The sequence below is a fragment of the Olea europaea genome, unplaced genomic scaffold (genome assembly GCF_002742605.1).
Source record: "Olea europaea var. sylvestris unplaced genomic scaffold, O_europaea_v1 scaffold279, whole genome shotgun sequence".
In the NCBI taxonomy this organism is placed as follows: Eukaryota; Viridiplantae; Streptophyta; class Magnoliopsida; order Lamiales; family Oleaceae; genus Olea; species Olea europaea.
In genome coordinates, this window is record NW_019246376.1 from 311,742 (window position 1) to 332,543 (window position 20,802).

Here is a 20,802-nt window from a genome sequence, read left to right on the forward strand (position 1 = left end):
AGGCGTTTTGTGTTTGTCTAAACTTAATTCTTAGTAAAATAGACTAACAAAAAAGTTAATTATATTTTCAATGAACTTTGCAATTTGTACACTGATTTTTGATACTTTGATTGACACTTGCATTGTTGTCAAATGTTAATTGGATGAAAAAATTGTTTGAAATTTAAACTGTCCAATAGGATAATGACACGTGATAAAGTGTAAACTAAAGTGTACACCATAGTGTACATTTAACAAGATTCATTTTCAAATAGATGTAAAATCAGCTATAGAAATTTTTTACACTTCGTTCTATTTATCGCAATATTTACGGGATAATATAATAACAGTCATAATTTTTGTTGTAAATATATACTACTAAAGAATTGTTTGTCAAATATATATATTTCACTTTTTAATCGTACATTCTTAAAAAAAAAAAATCATTTATTTTCTTGAAAAATTTGTGCCAAACATACTTTAAGAAGGACAGTAACCCTTCAAAAAACTATCAATATTTTATAAAAATATTAATGAAGATTAGGGTAACTTGAGTTTAAGATTAGGGTTACTTTTCTTTCTAGATTAATGAGAACATTGATAGGGAGAATTTGATTGAAAAGGCTTTTACATTAAATTAATTTTGGTTGTCACACAACCAATGGTTCTGTCTTAAATTCTTATTCATTTCGCATTAAACCGAAATTAATTGTCACAAATTTATTCAAGAAAATATCTTTAGTGTCTGTTAATTGGTGGTCACATAATTTCAATCAATGACATTAGACGAGCGTCAGCGTTAAGTCAAAATTTTATGAATACTTTAAGATTCATGTTTTAAATCAAGTAGATAATATCATTCTATCCTTTCAATTATAACGTGAATATAACCGATTCACGTTCTCTCTAATTTTGATATATAAGGTAATTAGGTTCGATTGTTAATAAGGAACGTCATGGTTCCTAGTGTGGATTCATTCAAAGATAAGATGTTTATAAAATTTTATATAACAAAAATGAGAATGTTAAGAATTAAAATAAAATAAGTTGGACTTTGTTACATGTAAATTAAGTTTTACATAATGAATTACATAGTGTCATATCCAGGGGTGGACCCACATGGGGTCATGTGGGGTCAAATGACCCCACAAAGTTTTGCCCCTGTCTATTTTTTTTAAATCTATTTTGATGCACTCGTCGGGATGTCAAATAAAGTCAAAATATTACATTTTTTAATACTATTTTGAAGTGTTCATGACCTAGTTTTTTACTTATTAATGGCATGAGAAGTGGTCAACTATAGCAAAAGTTATGACATGTTAAAGTAGGCCGTTTGAAACTAGTATTTTGAGAATTTCGATAATATCATAACTTTAAAAATTCGTTTGCGATCATGTGCTATCTGAATCTACAAATCGTCTATGACATGTGAAAGTTTGTTTCGAAAACTACATCATTTTCATATCGAATAGTCCAAACGGATATCGAAAATAGCTAAAAAACGTACGCCTCAAAAAAGACGTCTAACTCGTTTTTCCTTTTAAAAAATCCAATTAATTATTATTTTTACAAGATAAATTTTTCAATATAATTTATATCGTTTAATTCGGAAGTCTTACATGAAATATGACGTAAATTTTTTAGGGTTGTTACGGATCAAATGCAATTTGAATTACTTTCGAATTATATTTGTTTTAAATTTGAATTTCATTTACTTCTCTAAACTAAACTTGAATTTTATTTCAATTTATTTAATTTCTATATTCAATTTAATTAACTCAATGTTAGCTCAGCATTTGTCAGTGAAACGATAAACAAAACTATACAAGTAGCAAAATTTATTTAATAATATTAATAACGATGTAATCATACGACATTTTCCAAGTGTCAAAATATATATTAACTTATTTTCATTGATATTATGTTGTTTATTAAAAAAATTATTTTTAAAATTTTGACCCCACAATACTAAAGGTCTAGGTCCGCTCCTAGTCATATGTCAATATATCATTTGTCAGTTTACAACACTGTCAACTTTTCCATCCCATATTTTTCCTCCACTTTATTTTATGTAATCTCTTATGTATAATTTTTATGTACAAGTAGCATAATTCAAATAAGTTAACATTATTGGTACTTTAATAACTGCCTAGATGACAGTGGAGTTACTAATTATTATAAAATGAAAAAAAAGTAAATTATTCAATTCAATAAATGATAAATCAATAAACTCACTGTCACCTATTTTCCTATTAAGCACCAGTAATACTACATCATGTCCCGTATGGCCCTCATCTGTCATTTAATGCCACATTAAAATCACTTATCATTTAATGCCACATTAAAATCACTTGGAATTGTAATCCAGCGAAGTTAAATAGCGTTACTTAAAAAAAATTGGGAAAAAATATGTGGGTAATTTTACCGGTAGAAAGAGATACGTACGTTATTTCCTAGGTGAATATTTTACAGCCGGCTTGCCCCTCTCTCTCTCTCTCCTGCGTCTGCCTAGTGGAAGTGGTTGTGCACAACAAATAATCACTATATCACCATGCGTATAGATCTCTCGCTAAAACTAACTTTTAAATTTCATCTTATAATCAGAGCCATTCTCCAAATACCCCACTTCTTCAAAAACACTCAACCCATCCAAATTTATAAACTTTTTATATACTTTTAACAGATTGATCCTCATCCTTGATCATCAAAAGTCAAAAGTGTTTATTCAACTTATAATCTTTTTGGTAAAAAAGGAAGAAGAAGAATGGTAGTGAAGATGATGAAGTGGAGGCCATGGCCTTCCATTTCATCCAAGAAATTTGAGGCCAAGATCACCATTCATCAAATTAAGGGCCTGATGTTATCATCAGAACTACAAGATTCTGCAAGATTTGTGGTTGAGATCAAGTGGAAGGGATCAAAGGCCAATGCTTTGAGGACTTTAAGGAGAAGTGTGAGAAGGAATTTCACAAAGGAGGAAACTTTAAAAGAAGATGGAGTTGTCGAGTGGAATGAAAAGTTTCAGAATGTGTGCAATTTGTTAGCTTACAAGGAGGGTTTGTTTCATCCTTGGGAGGTTTCATTTACTGTTTTTAATGTGAGTTTTCAACCGGGATTTTCTTTATTTTTTATGGATTTGAGTTTTGGAGATGGTGGTGTTAATAAAAAAAAAAAAAAGAAAAAAAAGCTTAATTGGCTTAGCATTTTTTGCTGAGAAGATCATGATGATAAATAGTAAGAACATTAAATTCATTAGTATGCAAAGTTTAAAATGAGGCAATAGAAAATCTTGTTTTTGGAAAAATTGATGTAAATTTTTGGATTTCTTTTTCAATAGATTGATCCTGCATTTTTCTCTAGTTTTTACCTTTGGGATGAAAAATGTTTGATCTCGAGTGTTTTTGTTTGGAAAATTTTGGAATTAATAGGATGATTTCTTTGGGTTGTTATTGAATTGTCGAGTTACTATTTCAGGTTCATTCTCTTGCAGTCTACTAGAATTTGATTCTTAGTTTTCCAGTCTAGTTCGCGTTGTCGGAATATGCGTGTGAATTTATGGCATGTTTGGTAAGGTTGATTGAATAGTGCTGAATAACAATACAGAAAAAAGTTCAAACCCTGTCAATATACGTCCGCTAATGTCTGGTACTGTGACAAATGTGCGCTTAGTTTGAGGCCCTTGATCTTGTGGTGATCCTAATGAAGATAAAAATTACTGTTATATTCTGTTCCACAATTTGGTCGATTTTATTGATTAGGACTGTTATGGCATATACCCTGCTTTAGTGATTATTTTAAACTCAAAAACAGGGGGAATAGGTTGAACTAGTCAGCTTCATAAACCATGGGAATATGCTGATGGTACATCTCTTTGAATATCCGAATACTGATCCGTTGTTGTGAATTAGGGATCGAAGCATGGAACAAATGGCAAAATCCCTATTATTGCAACTGGAATGTTGAACCTTGCCGACTTCACATCTCATGTAGAAAACCAAGACAGAGAAGTCACGATTCCCATGGATATGCCCGGTGCTAGCATTGATAATAGGCCTTTACTTTCCGTAAGACACCATCATCATTGGTATCTTTTATTTATCTGTTAGTTTGTTCCTTTTCCATTAGAGCATGTTTGGTACGTTATACTAAACAGGATAACATGTAGTCCACTTTGCCAAACAAGCCGTCAATGTTTTGCATATACATTTGTTCTGTTTGATTCTGTGTGTTTTACCAAGAGTTGCTTTCATTTGCAGCTGTCCATCATCATTCTAGAATTGAGAAATGCTGAGGAACCTTCAGGATTAATGATGAGACCAGTTGTCTCTTTTCCTCTTTCACCCTGTTATGGAGAAATTTCCCCAACAGAAAAAGAAGAGAATTCCATTCTCAAAGCCAGTCTGAAAAGAGTGAATATTTTTAGGGGTTTATCTAGCCGAAGGGCTAAAAAGACAGGTAATGAAGAGGAGGGCAGTGATGGAAGGATCTCGGTCAGAAGCGAGGAAATTTACCCACTTGACACGGAATCACTTGATGACACAGAAGATGGGAGCTCGGAGGAAGGGAAGGAAGATTCTGGTGGTCGGAAGTCGTTCAGTTATGGAACATTGGCCTATGCAAATCATGCTGGGACAAGTTACTTGAACACGAGCTGTAGTGGAGACGAGGACTGGATCTACTATAGCCATAGAAAATCGGACGTAGGGAAAATGTTTGATCAGTCCATCCAGCAGACTTCAAAACGTAGAATCCTTCCCTGGAGGAAGAGGAAACTAAGCTTCAGATCTCCTAAAGTTAAAGGGGAGCCCTTACTGAAAAAATATTATGGGGAGGAAGGTGGAGATGATATTGATTTTGATCGCCGGCTACTTAGTTCTTCAGATGAATCCACTTTTGGGGTATGCTTCCATCTCGTGTCTTTCTTTTATTCCTTCATTACATTATATCGTGATAAATGCATGACTTGCTTCTGACAATATCTATCTATTTTACTATGCCAGAAAACAGAAGGAGGTAATGTTGCAAATATGCTATCGGCTTCCGCATTTGGAGATGACAATTTTGCTGTCGGTAACTGGGAGCAGAAGGAGATAATCAGTCGTGATGGACATATGAAGTTAAAAACACAAGTTTTCTTTGCTTCGATTGATCAAAGGAGTGAAAGAGCAGCAGGCGAAAGTGCATGTACAACCCTGGTAGCCGTGATTGCTGATTGGTTACAATCAAATGCTGACGAAATGCCAATCAAGTCCCAACTCGACAGCCTGATCCGTGAAGGTTCATTAGAGTGGAGGAATCTCTGTGAAAACGAGACCTATAGGGAAAGGTTCCCAGACAAGCATTTTGACCTGGATACAGTTCTCCAGGCTAAAGTTCGTCCAATTTCTGTTGCACCGGAGAAGTCCTTCATTGGCTTCTTCCATCCAGAAGGACTAGAAAATGGAGATTGTGATTTCCTCCATGGTGCTATGTCATTTGACAACATTTGGGATGAGATTTGTCGAACTGATATGGATTGCTTTCCGACTGGTGACCCATTGGTTTACATTATCAGCTGGAATGACCACTTTTTCATCTTAAAGGTCGAACAAGATTCATACTACATCATCGACACACTGGGTGAGAGGCTTTTTGAGGGCTGCAATCAAGCATTCATCTTGAAATTTGATCGAGATACAACCATCCATCAACATATCGAGCCTGAAAAATCAGACAGTAAATGTATAACCGATGAGAAGGAGGAACTGGAGGGCAGTTGTGAAGGACAAATTACTATCAGCAGCACTAATGCACAAGGAAATAGTGAAGAAGAACCGAAGATTGTCTGCACCGGAAAAGAGTCATGCAAAGAGTACATTAAGAGCTTTTTGGCTGCAATCCCTTTGAGGGAATTGCAAGTTGATCTGAAAAAGGGATTGATGGCATCAACACCTCTTCATCATCGGTTACAAATCGAGTTCCATTACACAAGGCACTTACAACCCGCGATAGAGTCTTCCATAGTCGAAGCAGTCGCTGATATACCAGAGACAAAACCTGATGAATTATAGTCTAAACCCCTTCTGTTATTTTTGTATTGTGTTTCCTTATAAAAGGGTAAGATCTTCTTTCCTCGCGTTGTTATACAAATGAACAGATCATGTGTGTAATTGAAATTAGTACAAGATTATCCCCATTTGGTTTAGCCCTTAGATTATATTTAGCACCAAAGCTGCTGCTTTTCAGTATAACATTGAAGCATCATTCTTATTTAGGTATATAGCCTAGTGTGGCCCTGTACTTAGAAACATCAGGAGCGGCACAAGATTTTAATTTCCTTATCTTCCTTTAAAGTGTCCACCTTACCAAGAAAGTTATAAGTTGTATCAGCCCCCAGGGCACATCTCCAAGTGGTAAAAGGGGAGGGTGGAGAAATCCAGCTTTGCTTGAGGCTGCTGCGTCAAGGATTCGAATCCTGAAATATGGATTTGGCTCTTGGGTAAGTGCAAGTGTACAAACAGCCTTCCACCCTGTACCCTTGGAGGCATAACCTGCGATTTACCTCCCTCACGATACTCCAGGGCAGGGATGGTGGGGGACCCTTAAGGTTAGGGTTTAACCTTTTTTTTATAAGTTGTATCAAATGGAAGTTGTCATTCATCACAGATAGAAACTGTAGGGGACCCCTCACTTCTCTTGTTTGTGACATTCTGTTGTCATTGGGGATCATTGTGCTACATAGTTGAAAACCCGAATTTCAAGAAAAAGAAAACAGTTGAATGTTTGGTAAAGCAAACTACTAAAATTTCATCCATTGAACCCCGCGTACCACATTTCATGTTAATTATAAAAGATTACCCCTCGGGGTGGTGCAAAAGACAGGAGTGAGATTATCTCACGCCTTGCTGGCAGCCGTAATATGGGAGTTCGATTCCTGAGACATGGAATTGGACTCTTTGTAGGCGCAGTGTACAGGCAGCTCTTGTTTCTTGGCCTGTTGAGGCACATCCCACGATTTACCTCCCTCACAAAGCTCTAGGGACGGGGCGGTTGGGGTTCAACCTTTTTATAAAAGAGTTGTGCTCGGCCTCTACCTAGGGGAGTCCACCCGACTTTACACTTCTAAACCAGGCAGGGTTCAATCAAATTGGAAAACATGGGATGGGAGACATCACATAGGATGCAATCAATCAAATCCAAACACAACACTAAAAAGAAAACATTTAAATATGCCAAATGATTTTAAGATCTTATGAACAAGCATCAAATTTTTCATGCATAAGCTGTACCATGCAGTAAATTATGTCCAATCCTAAAATCGATAACTGATTGAAGCAAAATTGAAGAGTCACTGGTTCTTCATCAAACAATTTCAGCAAGCACCTTTTATGATATTTTCATTTTGAAAATAAGAGATGACATCACTAAATTTATCTTGCGCAAGAACCTTCGTAGTCGTCTGAGAAGCAAGCATGACAGCTCCCATCATGAATGCATCGTTCTGCAAGATATTAGAAATTCTAACGTTGCGCTGACTGTAACCTATATGACACTGAGAAGCAGAAGAGATCTTCCTTAACTTTCTTGTCTGATAGAAAAACAGATAATCTTTTTCTGGGGGCAAGATACAAAGAGATGGAGTTCACATTTAACATCAGCACTATGTTCGATTATGTATTTAGATAAAGTTGAACAAAAAATAGTAGGATGGTTTTAAAAATATTTTCATCAGCGAGAATTTACCTCCAGAACAGAATACATTCTTCATGACGAAAATTTTTGATACTTTTCGGCGAAATATGCAAGAGGGTTCAAAAGAAATTAGATGATATAGTCATACAGGATAATCAGATGGATGTTGGCTGCCTAAAAGCACAGAAGAAAGAGACAGAAAGAAACAGTTGCCCTATGTTCAGTTTTAACCTGCCAAATTGGCAAACTGAAATCCATTAAAATCGAGGTATCAAGTCAAAATTTATTTGTAAATCACAATTGCAAGGCGATTTCACACACTAAGCCAATATTGTTGATTTATTTGTCTTTCAATGAACACAGAGGAGCTACTGGCCCAAAAGACAGACGTGCGACAAAATGTCCCTTCTAACAGATTTAAAAACAAGATGAAAGCATATAAAGATTTAGTTACTGGTGACAGATAATATATTCCCTGTTGCAAAAGGCCATGACTAAATGGTACAAGTATTTTTATTTTAACAAGTCACTAATTTGATGCCCAAAAAGGAGTGGAAATATTGGCAAACATAATGAACATTTCAATATATGCCTGCACTTGAATAATACAGAAATAGAACTATATTTATGAAACAAGAGAATTATCTTGTTAGTGTAGCATCAAGATCTGCAATAACTGATCGTATTAAGAAACATAAAAATGGTACAATATTTTTATTGTACCATAAAATCATATTCAGTGTATGGTACAACTCAATTAACAAATTGTGCACTTCAAAACTTGATGAGAAAATGAATCTGATCTGCATGTGAATGAACATTTTTACTTTATTTCTCAGAGAGAAGAAAAAGAAAAGAGCAGACCGCTACTCTCCAAGCAAATAAGGTAAGACATGGAATCTGAATCTTCCATTTGGTACAACTCGTGAACAAATCAAAGATCACAATCATATAAGATAACGCCCCAATTCTCTGAGACATGTTTGGTAAGGTAAATTGGATCATATTTTGGNNGAGAAATTAAAATCTTGTTGCTCAATTGGCTACTACATACCATACATCCTGATAATAACAATGGCAAAAAAGGAGGAAATGAGGCAAATGATTCAACAACAAAAGGGGCATATGATCACTCCATTCTCATTACAATCAGAACAATCTATGGATTCAACGTTCTCCTCCCGAATAATTTTTCGACTTCCATTGCAATTGAAACACATAATAAACCTTATTCCAGCACAGCCTTCACATGGACCTTCAGATCTGTTAATGGCAATTCCTTCGAAGAGTGGCTTAAGCTTTCCTTTTTCATGCAATCCCAAAACCTCCTCTGCTCCACCTATGTACATCCCTTTAATAAAAAGCCTTGGAGGCACCACTTTTCCACCCAAAATCCTCCACAATTCTTCCTTAAACTCTGAATGCATCGAAATATCCCTCTCGTAAAACAAAATCTTTAAATTCTGCAATAGGGACCTAAGCCTATGACAATCCTCGAATGTCTTTCGTATTCCTCTAAGCCCCGTTGTGTAGAGAATAACTGAATCGCTTCCCCCTGGTGGACACTTTTCTTCGAATTCTAGTAGAGAACCATTTTCTTCCTCGATTTTCCGTGTTTTTAACGGTGGCGGTACTGGTTCCTGATAATCCAAAATTCCCCTTTTCTTTTCCTCAATTCTGGATGTTCTCTCTGCCTCTTGGGCTTTAACTTCAGTAATTGCCTGCTCAAATGCTGCAAGAAGGTTAGGGTCAAAAAGGGTTCCAGAATCTAAATCCGGCTGCCTGAAACATAATATATCAATCTCCGACAGAGGAATATCCTCTCTCTCCTCTCCTACAATTTGATTAGTTTCACAAACCTCATTCTGTTGTTTAGATGAATGAACAATCTCCAGTTTTTCTTCAAAATTATTCGGGATCTTCGACTTTATTGCTGGCCTAACGTTTTCTTTATCATTGAATTCATCGTCAAACTCCATTTCTTGATCTTCCAGGTCCTTCATTAGCTCTGATACATCAATGATCTCTGGTTCTTGTACTGGAACTCTGATCTCAACACATTTGTTGGGTGCTTCTTGGATTTGCACGAGGGCAGGAGGAGCCGAGGAATTTGATTTCGGTGATGAAGTGTAGAGGCTTTCATTCAATTCATTTACCCGAAGAACTTTTTCTGGCTTCAAGTAACCAATTGTCTTGAAAGTCTTCAATTTTTTTAGTAGCTTCCCTTTCATCCCCTTGATATTTTTTTCCATCTGGATACTGCTTTCAAAAATTACGAGGTCTAAATTCAAGATTTGCAGAGATAACAAAGGATTTGAGCGTGGAAGAAGTATAAGGTAAATTTGGGTTTAATAGGTTGGAGAAATTAAGAACAGATACTACTTTATTTTTTAGGCGTTACAAAATACAGGGAGTGAGAGAGTTAACGGCTATAATGATTTTTGTGGATTTTAAAGTTTAAAAACGATTTGGTGGGAGGACGTGCACGGCGGATGGAGTGGACCAGAAATGGTTCTGTTACCATGTGTTGTGTTCATGGAATATAAATGAGTTTTGCTAGTTGCACACTCCCTCGTAAGAGGGGGGTCGGCGATTTTTTTTATTAAATGCTCACAAGAGGGGCACTCGCGATTTTTTTATTGGATGCGGGCCCTCCTTTTTGTGAGAGGGCTATACACCGAGCACAACCAACAAAATTCAATAAAAATAGACCTAATTACTTGAGAAATACTGTATATTTGAAGAAAAATACGATCTCAAATTTAATATTTCCTTTTCTTTTAAAAAAAAAAAAATTTACTTCATGCCCTAATTAACATGAATCTAAGAAACTAAATCCCACGTAATATGTCATACTCTTAAATTTCTTATCCAACAATTAATTACAAACCAATCTAAGAGTAATCATATTCATAGTCAATTATCACAGTAGACATTTTATGTGACAACTTGTTATTTGAGGTAACATAATTACAGAAAATTAATGCTTCAAAAGTGATGAAATCTAAAACTATTAATGGGCAGAGAAGTTCAAAAATTTTAAATGGGGAAACTTTGGGTGGTGGATTCGAAATGTGGCAAATTTTGGAAGATTTTGCAAAAGTGACCATTTTATAAAATGAGCAATTACCAAAAAAAAAAACAAAAAAAAAATCTTTTTTAAAAATGCCCAAAATCTTTGTATGGTTAAAATTACATAGTACAAATGGTTGGTGCCCAAATCTTGAAGCCAAACCAATAGTTTTCAAGAGAATTATACACATGCAAACTCAAACAAGAATTTTATTGTGAAAGTAAAATTTTAATAAATGTAGAATGGGTGAAATAACGAGTTTTCATTGGTTAAATATCGAATGTTGTAGCTATCTGTCAAGATTGCAAATAAAATCTCAACTGGAAATATTGATTTTTCTATGTGAAAGTGAGTATGCCAAATAAATATCGAGTTTGCAAGACAAATCTTGAGTTTGCTTGACTGTCTAATTTTAAATGTTAGTAACTTTTGATGCATGACCTTGAATTACAATTCATTTTTCCTATTGAACTCTAATTCAATTATCTTTTCAATAGGATATACTATGCTTGGCGAAAATCTGTGTAACAAAAGTTATACACTAATTTTCTTAGGTGCTCTGCACGTAGATTCTACATTTTACCCTTTTTGGTCCTTTATGAGCAAACTTCCATCTTTTTCATCAATCATTTTCAAATGAGTAATGCTATTCGTAGTCGCTCACTGCAGCAGTCGCCATATGTGGCATACACATGGCAGGTGATTATTTGATACATTAATGCGGTAGTTTTTTTTATTTATTAATGCATCAAATAACCGCATGCCATGTGTATGCCACGTAGGGCGATTGCTGTAGTGAACGACTGCAAATAACATTATTCTTTTCAAATTTGGAGTTTAATCAATAAAAGCAATATTCACACTATATTAAATAGAATTATGCTCGAACTGCTACAGAAATTGAGATTCTACGTTTCAAGTTTTTTATGAAATTCGAGATTCTCCAACTTTTCAACATTTCATAGCATTTCGAGATTCTCCAAATGTTGTGAAATGTCGAAATGTTGGAGAATCTCGAATTTCACATAAACTTTAACTTGTAGAATCTAGAATTTTGTAAAGGAATGAATATATTTCAACTTAATATAATGTATATATTGATTTTATAGGTTACACCCAGAAATAGAAAATGATTGATGGGACAAGAAGGTAGTTTGGGCTTAAAAGGACAAAATGAGGAACTTACTACATAGGAAGTGAGAAAATTAGTGTACAACTTTTGTTACACAAAAGTTCTTCAAGCAAATAATATTTTCATTGAAAAGATAATTGAATTTAAAGATCAACGCACAAAACAGAATGCAATTTAGAGTTACGCAGCACTCAAGATTTGATCTACTATCTAGACAAATTCCTGCACAATTCGCTATTTGACCAATTAACTCTTCATTTCGCTCATCAAACTAGAAATTATGTACGACATCGAGTTTGAAATTCCATTTGTTCCTTCAGAAATAATATATTTCAAATTCAAAGTTTAACCATAATTTTGTATCACCAACTATAATCTCATCGACATTTGTTGTACTTTAAATTCAAAATTACATGACAGTATGAACAATCAAAATCATCAAAAAAGTCAAACAACAACAAGAAAAAAATCAACATCTACTCCTTTACATTTACAGATTAAACAGTGTTCATGGTTCACAAAAAAATTACATTTTCTCATACAAAAAATTACACATATGTGAACAAAAAATTTAATGGAATTCATGTACCAAAAAAAAAAAAAAGTGATGATGAAGAAGAAGAGGAGTATAGAAAAAAATTTCTACATTTTTTAAGTCATTCAACGAAGAAGAATTTATCACATTCTTCCTCTTCTACTTCTTTTTTTTCAAATGTGCGATTTTTAATACAATCATGAGGAAACTGAAACCCCCAAATCTTTACTCTCTCTACAACTTCTCTGTCTCTAAGAAAACATCCCTTGTTGCCACTAAAACGGGAGACCCGTTTTGATAATCAAATTGAAAATTCAGAAGAAGCAAGAGAAAAAAGGAAAATAAAAATGGCAGGTCGATTTCGAGTCGATTTAGGTTTTTTCTCAAAGACTATATTAAATATTCCAAGACTTTTAGAGCATCTTAAAAAGTTTCGATTCAATACACTTAAACCTTTATAAAAAAAAATAAAATAAAATAAAATAAAATAAAATCTGCAAAAATCTTAATTAAATATACCCCATAAAGAAATTTTTATTGTAACACAAAGTGAGAGGTGTTCCACCCCTATAGTAGATTGGATTAGATTGATAAACGGTTACGCCCTTGAACCTTTTCATTTTCCTCCCAAAAACAATACTGTAACTGCTACATATTCTCTCTGAGACACATTAAAATGGCGATGCAAAATTGGATAATCACAGTCCCAATATTTCTATTTGCAGTAATCATGTTATTGGGCACTTCATTTTGTTTGCAATATATTGTTGGAGATTCAATTTGGTCCATTCCTCTAACAAATAACTTTTACAGTAACTGGTCTTCTTCTTACACTTTTCGGACTGGAGATGCTCTATGTAAGTACTAATTTCTCTTCTTTTTGTAGCTTAAAGTTATTAGCCTTTTGATCTTCTCATTTCTTTCATGGTTTCTTTCCAAATGAAAAAATGTAAGCAGGGTTATCCATTATCCAAACTCAGTCTCAAATTTAAATTTCTAAGCCTTTACCAGTTCAAAACTTGGTTCTGAAAGGAGTATTTTTTCCTAAAGAAAACTAAAATCTAATGCAGATTTCGACTTTGATTCACCATTTTACAATGTGATTGAAGTTTCAAGAGGAGAATTGGAGAGTTGCACTGCAAATCAACCCTACAAGGCATTCATGGAGGGCCCAGCAACTGTTCCTCTTATGCAGAAAGGGGTGTTTTATTTCATATGTAATGTCTCAAATTACTGTGCATTAGGCCTAAAGGTTAGTGTAACTGTTGAAGAGAATTCTCCAAATCTTGCACCAAATTCCGAACCATAGGCCTAATAAACAAGATTTTAACTTCTTTTTTTTTTTTCTTTTAATCTTATTTAGTTCGTAGTATATTAATTTTGAGGTTTTAGTTTCAATATTGTGTTGAGTTGTTTTATGGTTTTGTGATAATGAAAGGGTAAAAATCATTGCTTGTCGTCAAACTCTTAATGGAATTAATTGGATTACTAATTAATTTTGTAGATGTTGGGTCAAACTTTATTACAATATTGGACAACTAGTAGCATTATCCTAATTCAAATTTATTTAGCTCTTGTTTGGTGGGGATTAAAATCAGATTTTTCAGTAAATTTTTATAACAGTTGATGAAATGTATAGTTCAAAATTATGGGATCCATGAAATATGTAATTAAAATTGATTGTTTTACCAAACAACGGCTTAATAAGAGAGAGTTTAAATTTTGTTGACCATTCGTCTAATAGAGTTGCTACATTAGATATTGTCTATTTTTTCTCTGTCACGTCAGATGACATTGAAGACAATTTTTTTAAATATTGTCTATTTTTACTTATATGACATAATTTTTTAATCAATTCATGATTGTTTTGAGATGGTCTGAGCACAAAATTTATTATAATTGAATCGTTTTGCTTATTTTTGTTAGTTTGATAAAACAAAACCAATAATACAAAATCTAATAAGATAAACATTGTCGATAACATGACAAACCAACATCACAAGACATTATAATTATAAATATTAATAATAGATAAAAAAGAAAAAATATACTAAACATGACCCATCAATCTGAAATTGAACGAGTTTGTTAATCTATCTTATGAGACCCTGAACTTAGTTCTCCGTGCCCTATCTGAATTTTTTTGCTTAGCAAGGCATCCTTTCTTATTTTAATTAATTTGAGGGTTTATTTCATTTCTTTTTTAATAATTACGTTACATCATATTAATTTGTTACGAAATGAGTTGTAAAAAAGAAATGTTTATACAACCCTCAAGATACCTTTTAAATTAAAACTTTTAACACGAAAAGTTTGTCTCCAATTCGTAGCTTGAAATTGTCACTTGTCCAGCTTATTTTGCAAAAGCTGGAATTTTTTTTCATGCCACGCCTTCTTGAAATAATGGACTCAATAGCTGTTTCTATTCCTAAAATCAGATTTATTGAGCATTCATATCAACATTTATTAAAGAATCTGAACTTTATGGTGAATTTACTTTAAACTGCAACAAAAAACTAAGTCTTATTATCAATATTCTTTGGTTGGTTAGAGGATTTTTTGGTTGGTAAATCTAAACTATATACATATATTTATGAATAACCATTAAAGGAAGTAAATCATTGAGAGATAAGAAAATGTCTACTAAAACAATTTATGAATCTATGTCTTTCAATTACATTTTGCAAACAACTGCAAAACCCCATTGACAAATTTGAAATAATTCAACCATCACTGAATCAATAACACATGTACAATTTGATTAAAATAAAGACGTTTTTTTTTTTTTTTTTTTTTTTTTTTGAAAGTATGAATCTTATGAAAAGCTAATATAGTGAGTTGAATTAGGACCTTATCATTGAGTAGGTGATGAAATTACCATTAACTCTACAAGAGGAGTTGGCAATGGTGAGTTTCTACAAATGGGACAAGTGGGATTTACCTTTAGCCAAGGATCAATACATTTGAAGTGAAAGAAGTGGCCACAATCAGGCAGAAGCCTTATCAAATCTGTATCTTTATAATCAGCCAAGCAAATGGAGCAAGCAGAAGAAGAGGATTCACATTTATGGAGTTTGAGTTGGGAGTATATGAATTGTGGGTAGGTAGAGATAGTGGTTTCATCAAGGCCTCGTCGATGCCACCAGTTGTCGTTCGTGGTGGAGCTTCCGTGGATCGACAAGTCGTGGTTGTAGAGGAGGTTGGCGCCGCCTTGTCTACGTGTGCACATGTAGGAGGCATAGGTGGTGATCAAAAATATTACGAGGATCCCGAGGGAGAGCCCAAGGCCGTACCCCAAACCACCAAAAGTTTGGCCTGTTTCATTCTCAGTGACAGCACTTGCTTCCATGGTAGTATTCATTTTCTTGGTGGATCGGTCTAGAATTGGCACTGCTCGCTGTCGAGCGAAAAAAGTGATGTGATGTGAATAAATGAGGCAAACTTTTTCGATTCGATAGATTGGGTTGGGGTGGTATTGCTTGAACAAATAGGGTAGAAAATTAATATAAGGGTTAGGGTTTTTAAAAAGATGAAAGAATCGACAAATAGGGAAGGCTTGAAGGGGTGACTATGGATTTCTTGACTGCAAGAGAAAAGCCTTTCACTGGTTAATATGCTACTTAGCTAGTCTTTTATTGTTAGTTGTCAACTGTCTGTGGCATTATCTAAAAAGACAATTTTAGAAATGCCTTTATACTAATAATTAGGAAGTCGGAAATGGCCGGTTGGGTCGGTCCAATCAAGAAAGGCATGGGAGTCTTTGGGCATTGCTTGGACCGGGTTAAGTAAAGACTAGCTACCTAGTGATTGACAAGCACCCTCACTGCACACTTGGCCCACTTTATCTTCAAGCACTTCCCCCGAATCCCCCGGTTCCAGTTGGAGAATGCCCGTTCGTTTTAAGTAGTCAAGTCAACTCGGGCTAAGAACCTTTCTTACTTATGAAGAAAGTTACAACTCTAGTGAAATCGTAAGGGGAGATAATGGATCAACATGAAAATAATCAAATTAGAGCAATGGTAATATAATTGATAAACATGATTGAACGTAATATGCAACTGACGCAGTTTAAGGAGCCACAGATGTGTCGACTTTACATATGTTTTATTTAATTTCTTTTGAGATTACTTGAAGTAGTATTATTATACCATCAACCATTCGTGTTCGTGTCTTAAAAATTCTATAGATGTATGAAAGTTGATGTGCACCAAATGCTATTTAAATACTCAAAATTACAAACCTAAAGCCATTAAACAAACATTGGATTCATTGCAAGAAAAGGGTACTGGTTAATTTGTATTGCAGCCTCTTGTTTCAATGATTTTAAAATTAATTAATTCAGCAGTTTGGCCCACAAATTGACTGCTTACTTACTGAAATTTTATCACATTAATAAAAATTAAATAATCAGATTAAATTTCCATTTGCTGGCTGTGGATTTCTGTGTAGACCACTTTTGGATAACCCTCCCCAGTCCCCACCCTACCTAATGAAACTTTTGGTATTGTTTTATAACTTGGATCTTGATGATAGAGTCTTAAAATTCTTTAAATGCATAAAGAATTCTTAATTTTGCTTTGCCACTCGACTTTATCGTAGGTTTAGAAAACAATAGATGAGTTAAGTGGTTAGATGCCTTAATAACGTCACGAAACACTCAAATAAGTTGCGTAAAAAATTGAAATGGTGAAAACTTAAGTGAATAATGTGTCTAACATATGAATAATTGACTTAACATACTTTAAAACAATCTATTTCAATGAGAGGTTAAAAAATAAGAGAAACACATGTCAACACATGATTGAACTGTTTGGAAAAAAAAAAAAAAAGAAGAAGAAGAAGAAGAAGGGGGAGGAGGACTTGTCAATAGCCTTGTTCAAGGAGCATTATTGTAATATAAATAACTTGTTTAAACATGAAATTATTATTGGTCTAAAGGATAAGTCTTCTAATTTAATTAATGGTAATGAATTGCCCTTTCTTTTTTCCTGGGAGTAGGTTTGGGTCTGCACAAGCCATTTGTATTATCAGTCGTGCTACTGAGCCAGGCTCAAAAACAGGGGGAGCCCTCGATTTCACATCTTTTTTTTTTCCCAGATCCAAGGGCCGCAGCCCTCGATTTCACATCTTTTTTTTTTCCCCAGATCCAAGGGCCGAGGTGTTGCCACCTCGACACTTGGATTTAGCCCTGTTTTTGGGCTTGTTCAAGCAGGTTAATTCTTGTATTATTTAGTTGAGCATGCCCATTAATGGCGATAATCTTGGCTCTTAATGGATATTTAATTATATATTGACTAATTGATCTTATCCCTTCATTGTTTAGAATAATGTTGAGTAACCCACTTTAAGTGCCACTAGTTGATGGGTCAAATGATAGGTAAAATTAAATGAGTTATTTAATTCTACCTATCAATTAATGTCACATTGGCACTACCTGAACTGGGATTGCAACTTCATTAAAGCTAAATAACATTACAGTATTATTTAAGGAAATCGTCAATGAGAGAACCAAAAAATTATTAAATTGTATGTAAGAGTGGGACACATATAATCTTCATAGTTCAAAATATATATGAGGCCGTTCTTGTACGTACCAATGTGTTTGACAAATACATTTGATAGATTATTACGTCTCCTAATTTTAATCTTTCAAAAAACCCAAAATAGACCCTAATCTGATGTCGACCCCCAACCCCACTCCCTATAAGCACGGGGAGAGAGAGTTTTTCATCCATTAAAGAAAAGAAAAGAAAGTTGCAGAGATCGAAAAGAAAGAAAGAGAAGAAATGAGCCCAACTGCACATTACAACTCTGTTAGTAAATTTATCTCAAAAGTAAAAATGCCGATAGAGTCTTGAAAATGAAAGACAATCCAATTAAAAAATAAAAAAAAAAAAATAAAAAAAAAAAATTGAACACTCGAATTTTATAAATCTTTCAATTTTCTTTTCTATTGTGGCTTCTTCTTTATGGTAACAACTAACAACTGAAATGGTTTCACTCCATGTTTCATTCCTGATTTCTTCAACTCTCGATATGCTTTAATACACATCAACAACAAATTCTTCAATAATTGATAGTTGAGAGTAATCGCATTGATTTTAATAGAAGGGAAAGTCTTTATTTGTGTTCTTTTACTACCTTTTCACTTTATTTTTCTAAATTTACAATGACTTAGGATTTAGAGATTACTAAAAATAATAACCAGAGGAAATATATATTTATGTGTTCATAAATTTATTTTGCCCTTGTTTGAGCCCCATTTTTATCAAAAAAATGCATTTTAAAATAGTGTATTGATAAAAAATGTGTGATTAAAAAATAAAAAAAAATTATAAATGTACAACTAATATTATTTTATTGAAAAATATATGGTTAAAATGAGGTCAAATCACTGTTAAAGAATGCATTTTGATTGAAATATGAGGCTCAAACAAGGGCTTTATTTTATTCTTTTTACGTACTCCACGTCTCCTAATGAGGTTAGTTTTTTCCATAGGTCAAGCATAAACCCCACTCGATACTATTTTCCTTCGTCATATAAAAATAAGGCCAGTTGTTACTCTCCAAAGAGTGCCACAAGTTATGCTAAAGTGATAATTTGCAAAACGTATTGAATAATGTTATTTATATATAATAAAGTTATATAATTGTTTACATATAAATAAGATGTCAATAAGAAAATGGAAATTTTTATTTTTTAAAATTTTTTTGATCCAATTATATCTCATCACATCTCTTGTAAATGTAAATATTTGTATACTTGTAGTACAACCGAAAAATATAATGGTAATTTTGTCCGCTAGGGTTATTTATCTAAATTACTGTTTCCAAACTTTTTATGTCTCTGAACTGGTAATGAAAAACTCAGGCTAGTTATGTTGAAACTTCCGAAGTTCCATGGGCCTTCATGAGGATCTGTAAGGCATACGAAGCATACCAATAGAAAAACAATCGTGCTTGTTGTACACCATGTTATACAGCATGGTGTACAGCTGCCCGTCAATTTTTTATTAATGGTGGGCCCCCTCATGTGTGAGGGGGTTGTACACCATGCTGTGTACAAGCACTTTAACCCATAAAAAAATTCGCTTATGCTCTCTAACTGCAAAGTTGATTTAAGATTGGAATAATTTGACAAATAAGTACACGCAAAAAAACAGTTTATTTCACAAAAATCCTATTAACTTTTTTAATTTTAAAAAAAAATGTCTAAATTTTTTATTTCTTTACTGTAAAACTTATCACTACTATATAAAAAGGGAAGCAATGTTTCGCTACTGTAGAAAGAACAGTAGATTCTTTCATTTTGTCTCATTGTAACTTTTTTTTTTTTTTTTTAATGAGAGAAAGCAATGACGTCATTTATCTTACATGTTTGATATAGTGATTTTGTTGCTTTTCCTCAATTTACGCGACATGGAGGATTATGTCATAGAGCCATATTTATTCTTTCTCCATTTTTATACGCTACAGTCATACCTCTCTATTTCTCCACACTAATTCAAGAGCAAAAGTGTGAATTCTATAAATATATGTTTGAAAAAAAATAAATTTTAAAAAATGAAGATCAAACATGTTAAAAAATGAATATATTTATATTTCGGAAAATAATTTTTTATTATCATTTCATTTTGATCGTAAAATAATTCTAATCTTAATATGTTAGATTGTGCTTCAAAATTACATAATCTATCAAATATAATTTTTAAAATTAATTTTTATAAAGTAATATGTTTTTATGAATTTTTTTTTTTTAGTAAAGTAATGTTATGGAGGCTCGTGTTGAGGCCTCCAGAATTACGGAGGCTCATGCTTGAGCCTTCGTAATAACGGAGGCCTCCATGTTGAGCATTCATAACATTTTATTTTTTAAAATTAATAAAAATTTAATTATTTTATATTTTTTAGTATTATTATATTTCACCTTTCAAAAAAAATCATAAAAATATATTACTTTATAAAAATTAATTTCAAAAATTATATTTGATGGATTATGTAATTTTGAAGCGCAATCTAACATATTAAGATTAGAATCATTTCATGATAAAAATGAAATGGTAATAAAAATTCATTTCTCGAAAAATAAATATATTAATAAAGACCAAACATGTTAACAAATGAATATATTTATTTTTTGAAAAATAAGTTTTTATTACCATTTCATTTTTATCGTGAAATGATTCTAATCTTAATATGTTAGATTGTGCTTCAAAATTATATAATCTATCAAATATAATTTTTAAAATTAATTTTTATAAAGTAATATGTTTTTATGAATTTTTTTTTTTTAATAAAGTAATGTTATGGAGGTTCAAGCATGAGCCTCCGTTTAATGGAGGCTCATGTTGAGGCCTCCAGAATTACAAAGGCTCATGCTTGAGCCTCTAGAATTCTGGAGGCTTCCATGGG

At 33.2% G+C, this 20,802-nt stretch overlaps 4 protein-coding genes across 5 annotated transcripts; 2 read left to right on the forward strand and 2 right to left on the reverse strand.

The window, feature by feature from the left end:
* Positions 1–2,503: 2,503 nt before the first annotated feature.
* Positions 2,504–6,206, forward strand: LOC111383908. 2 transcript variants are annotated; one of them, XM_023008098.1, is made up of 4 exons: positions 2,504–3,076; positions 3,888–4,043; positions 4,236–4,877; positions 4,980–6,206. In XM_023008098.1, exons 1-4 carry the CDS (start codon positions 2,744–2,746, stop codon positions 6,027–6,029), a joined length of 2,181 nt encoding a protein of 726 aa, XP_022863866.1. In that variant the 5' UTR covers positions 2,504–2,743; the 3' UTR covers positions 6,030–6,206. The 2 variants fall into 2 exon arrangements, with proteins under 2 accessions (XP_022863866.1, XP_022863867.1); XM_023008099.1 differs by having other exon boundaries at positions 2,664–3,076; positions 3,790–4,043.
* Positions 6,207–8,674: 2,468 nt separating this feature from the next.
* LOC111383930 (uncharacterized protein At3g28850-like) lies at positions 8,675–11,475 on the reverse strand. The gene has a single exon (XM_023008122.1). The coding sequence runs from the start codon at positions 9,900–9,902 to the stop codon at positions 8,757–8,759; it is 1,146 nt and encodes a 381-aa protein (XP_022863890.1). The 5' UTR covers positions 9,903–11,475; the 3' UTR covers positions 8,675–8,756.
* Positions 11,476–13,066: 1,591 nt separating this feature from the next.
* Positions 13,067–13,699, forward strand: LOC111383923 (mavicyanin-like). Its single transcript, XM_023008119.1, has 2 exons — positions 13,067–13,247; positions 13,461–13,699. Exons 1-2 carry the CDS (start codon positions 13,067–13,069, stop codon positions 13,697–13,699), a joined length of 420 nt encoding a protein of 139 aa, XP_022863887.1.
* A 1,295-nt stretch (positions 13,700–14,994) lies between these two features.
* LOC111383932 (RING-H2 finger protein ATL70-like) lies at positions 14,995–16,369 on the reverse strand. Its single transcript, XM_023008125.1, has one exon. The coding sequence runs from the start codon at positions 15,749–15,751 to the stop codon at positions 15,245–15,247; it is 507 nt and encodes a 168-aa protein (XP_022863893.1). The 5' UTR covers positions 15,752–16,369; the 3' UTR covers positions 14,995–15,244.
* Between the last annotated feature and the right edge of the window lie 4,433 nt (positions 16,370–20,802).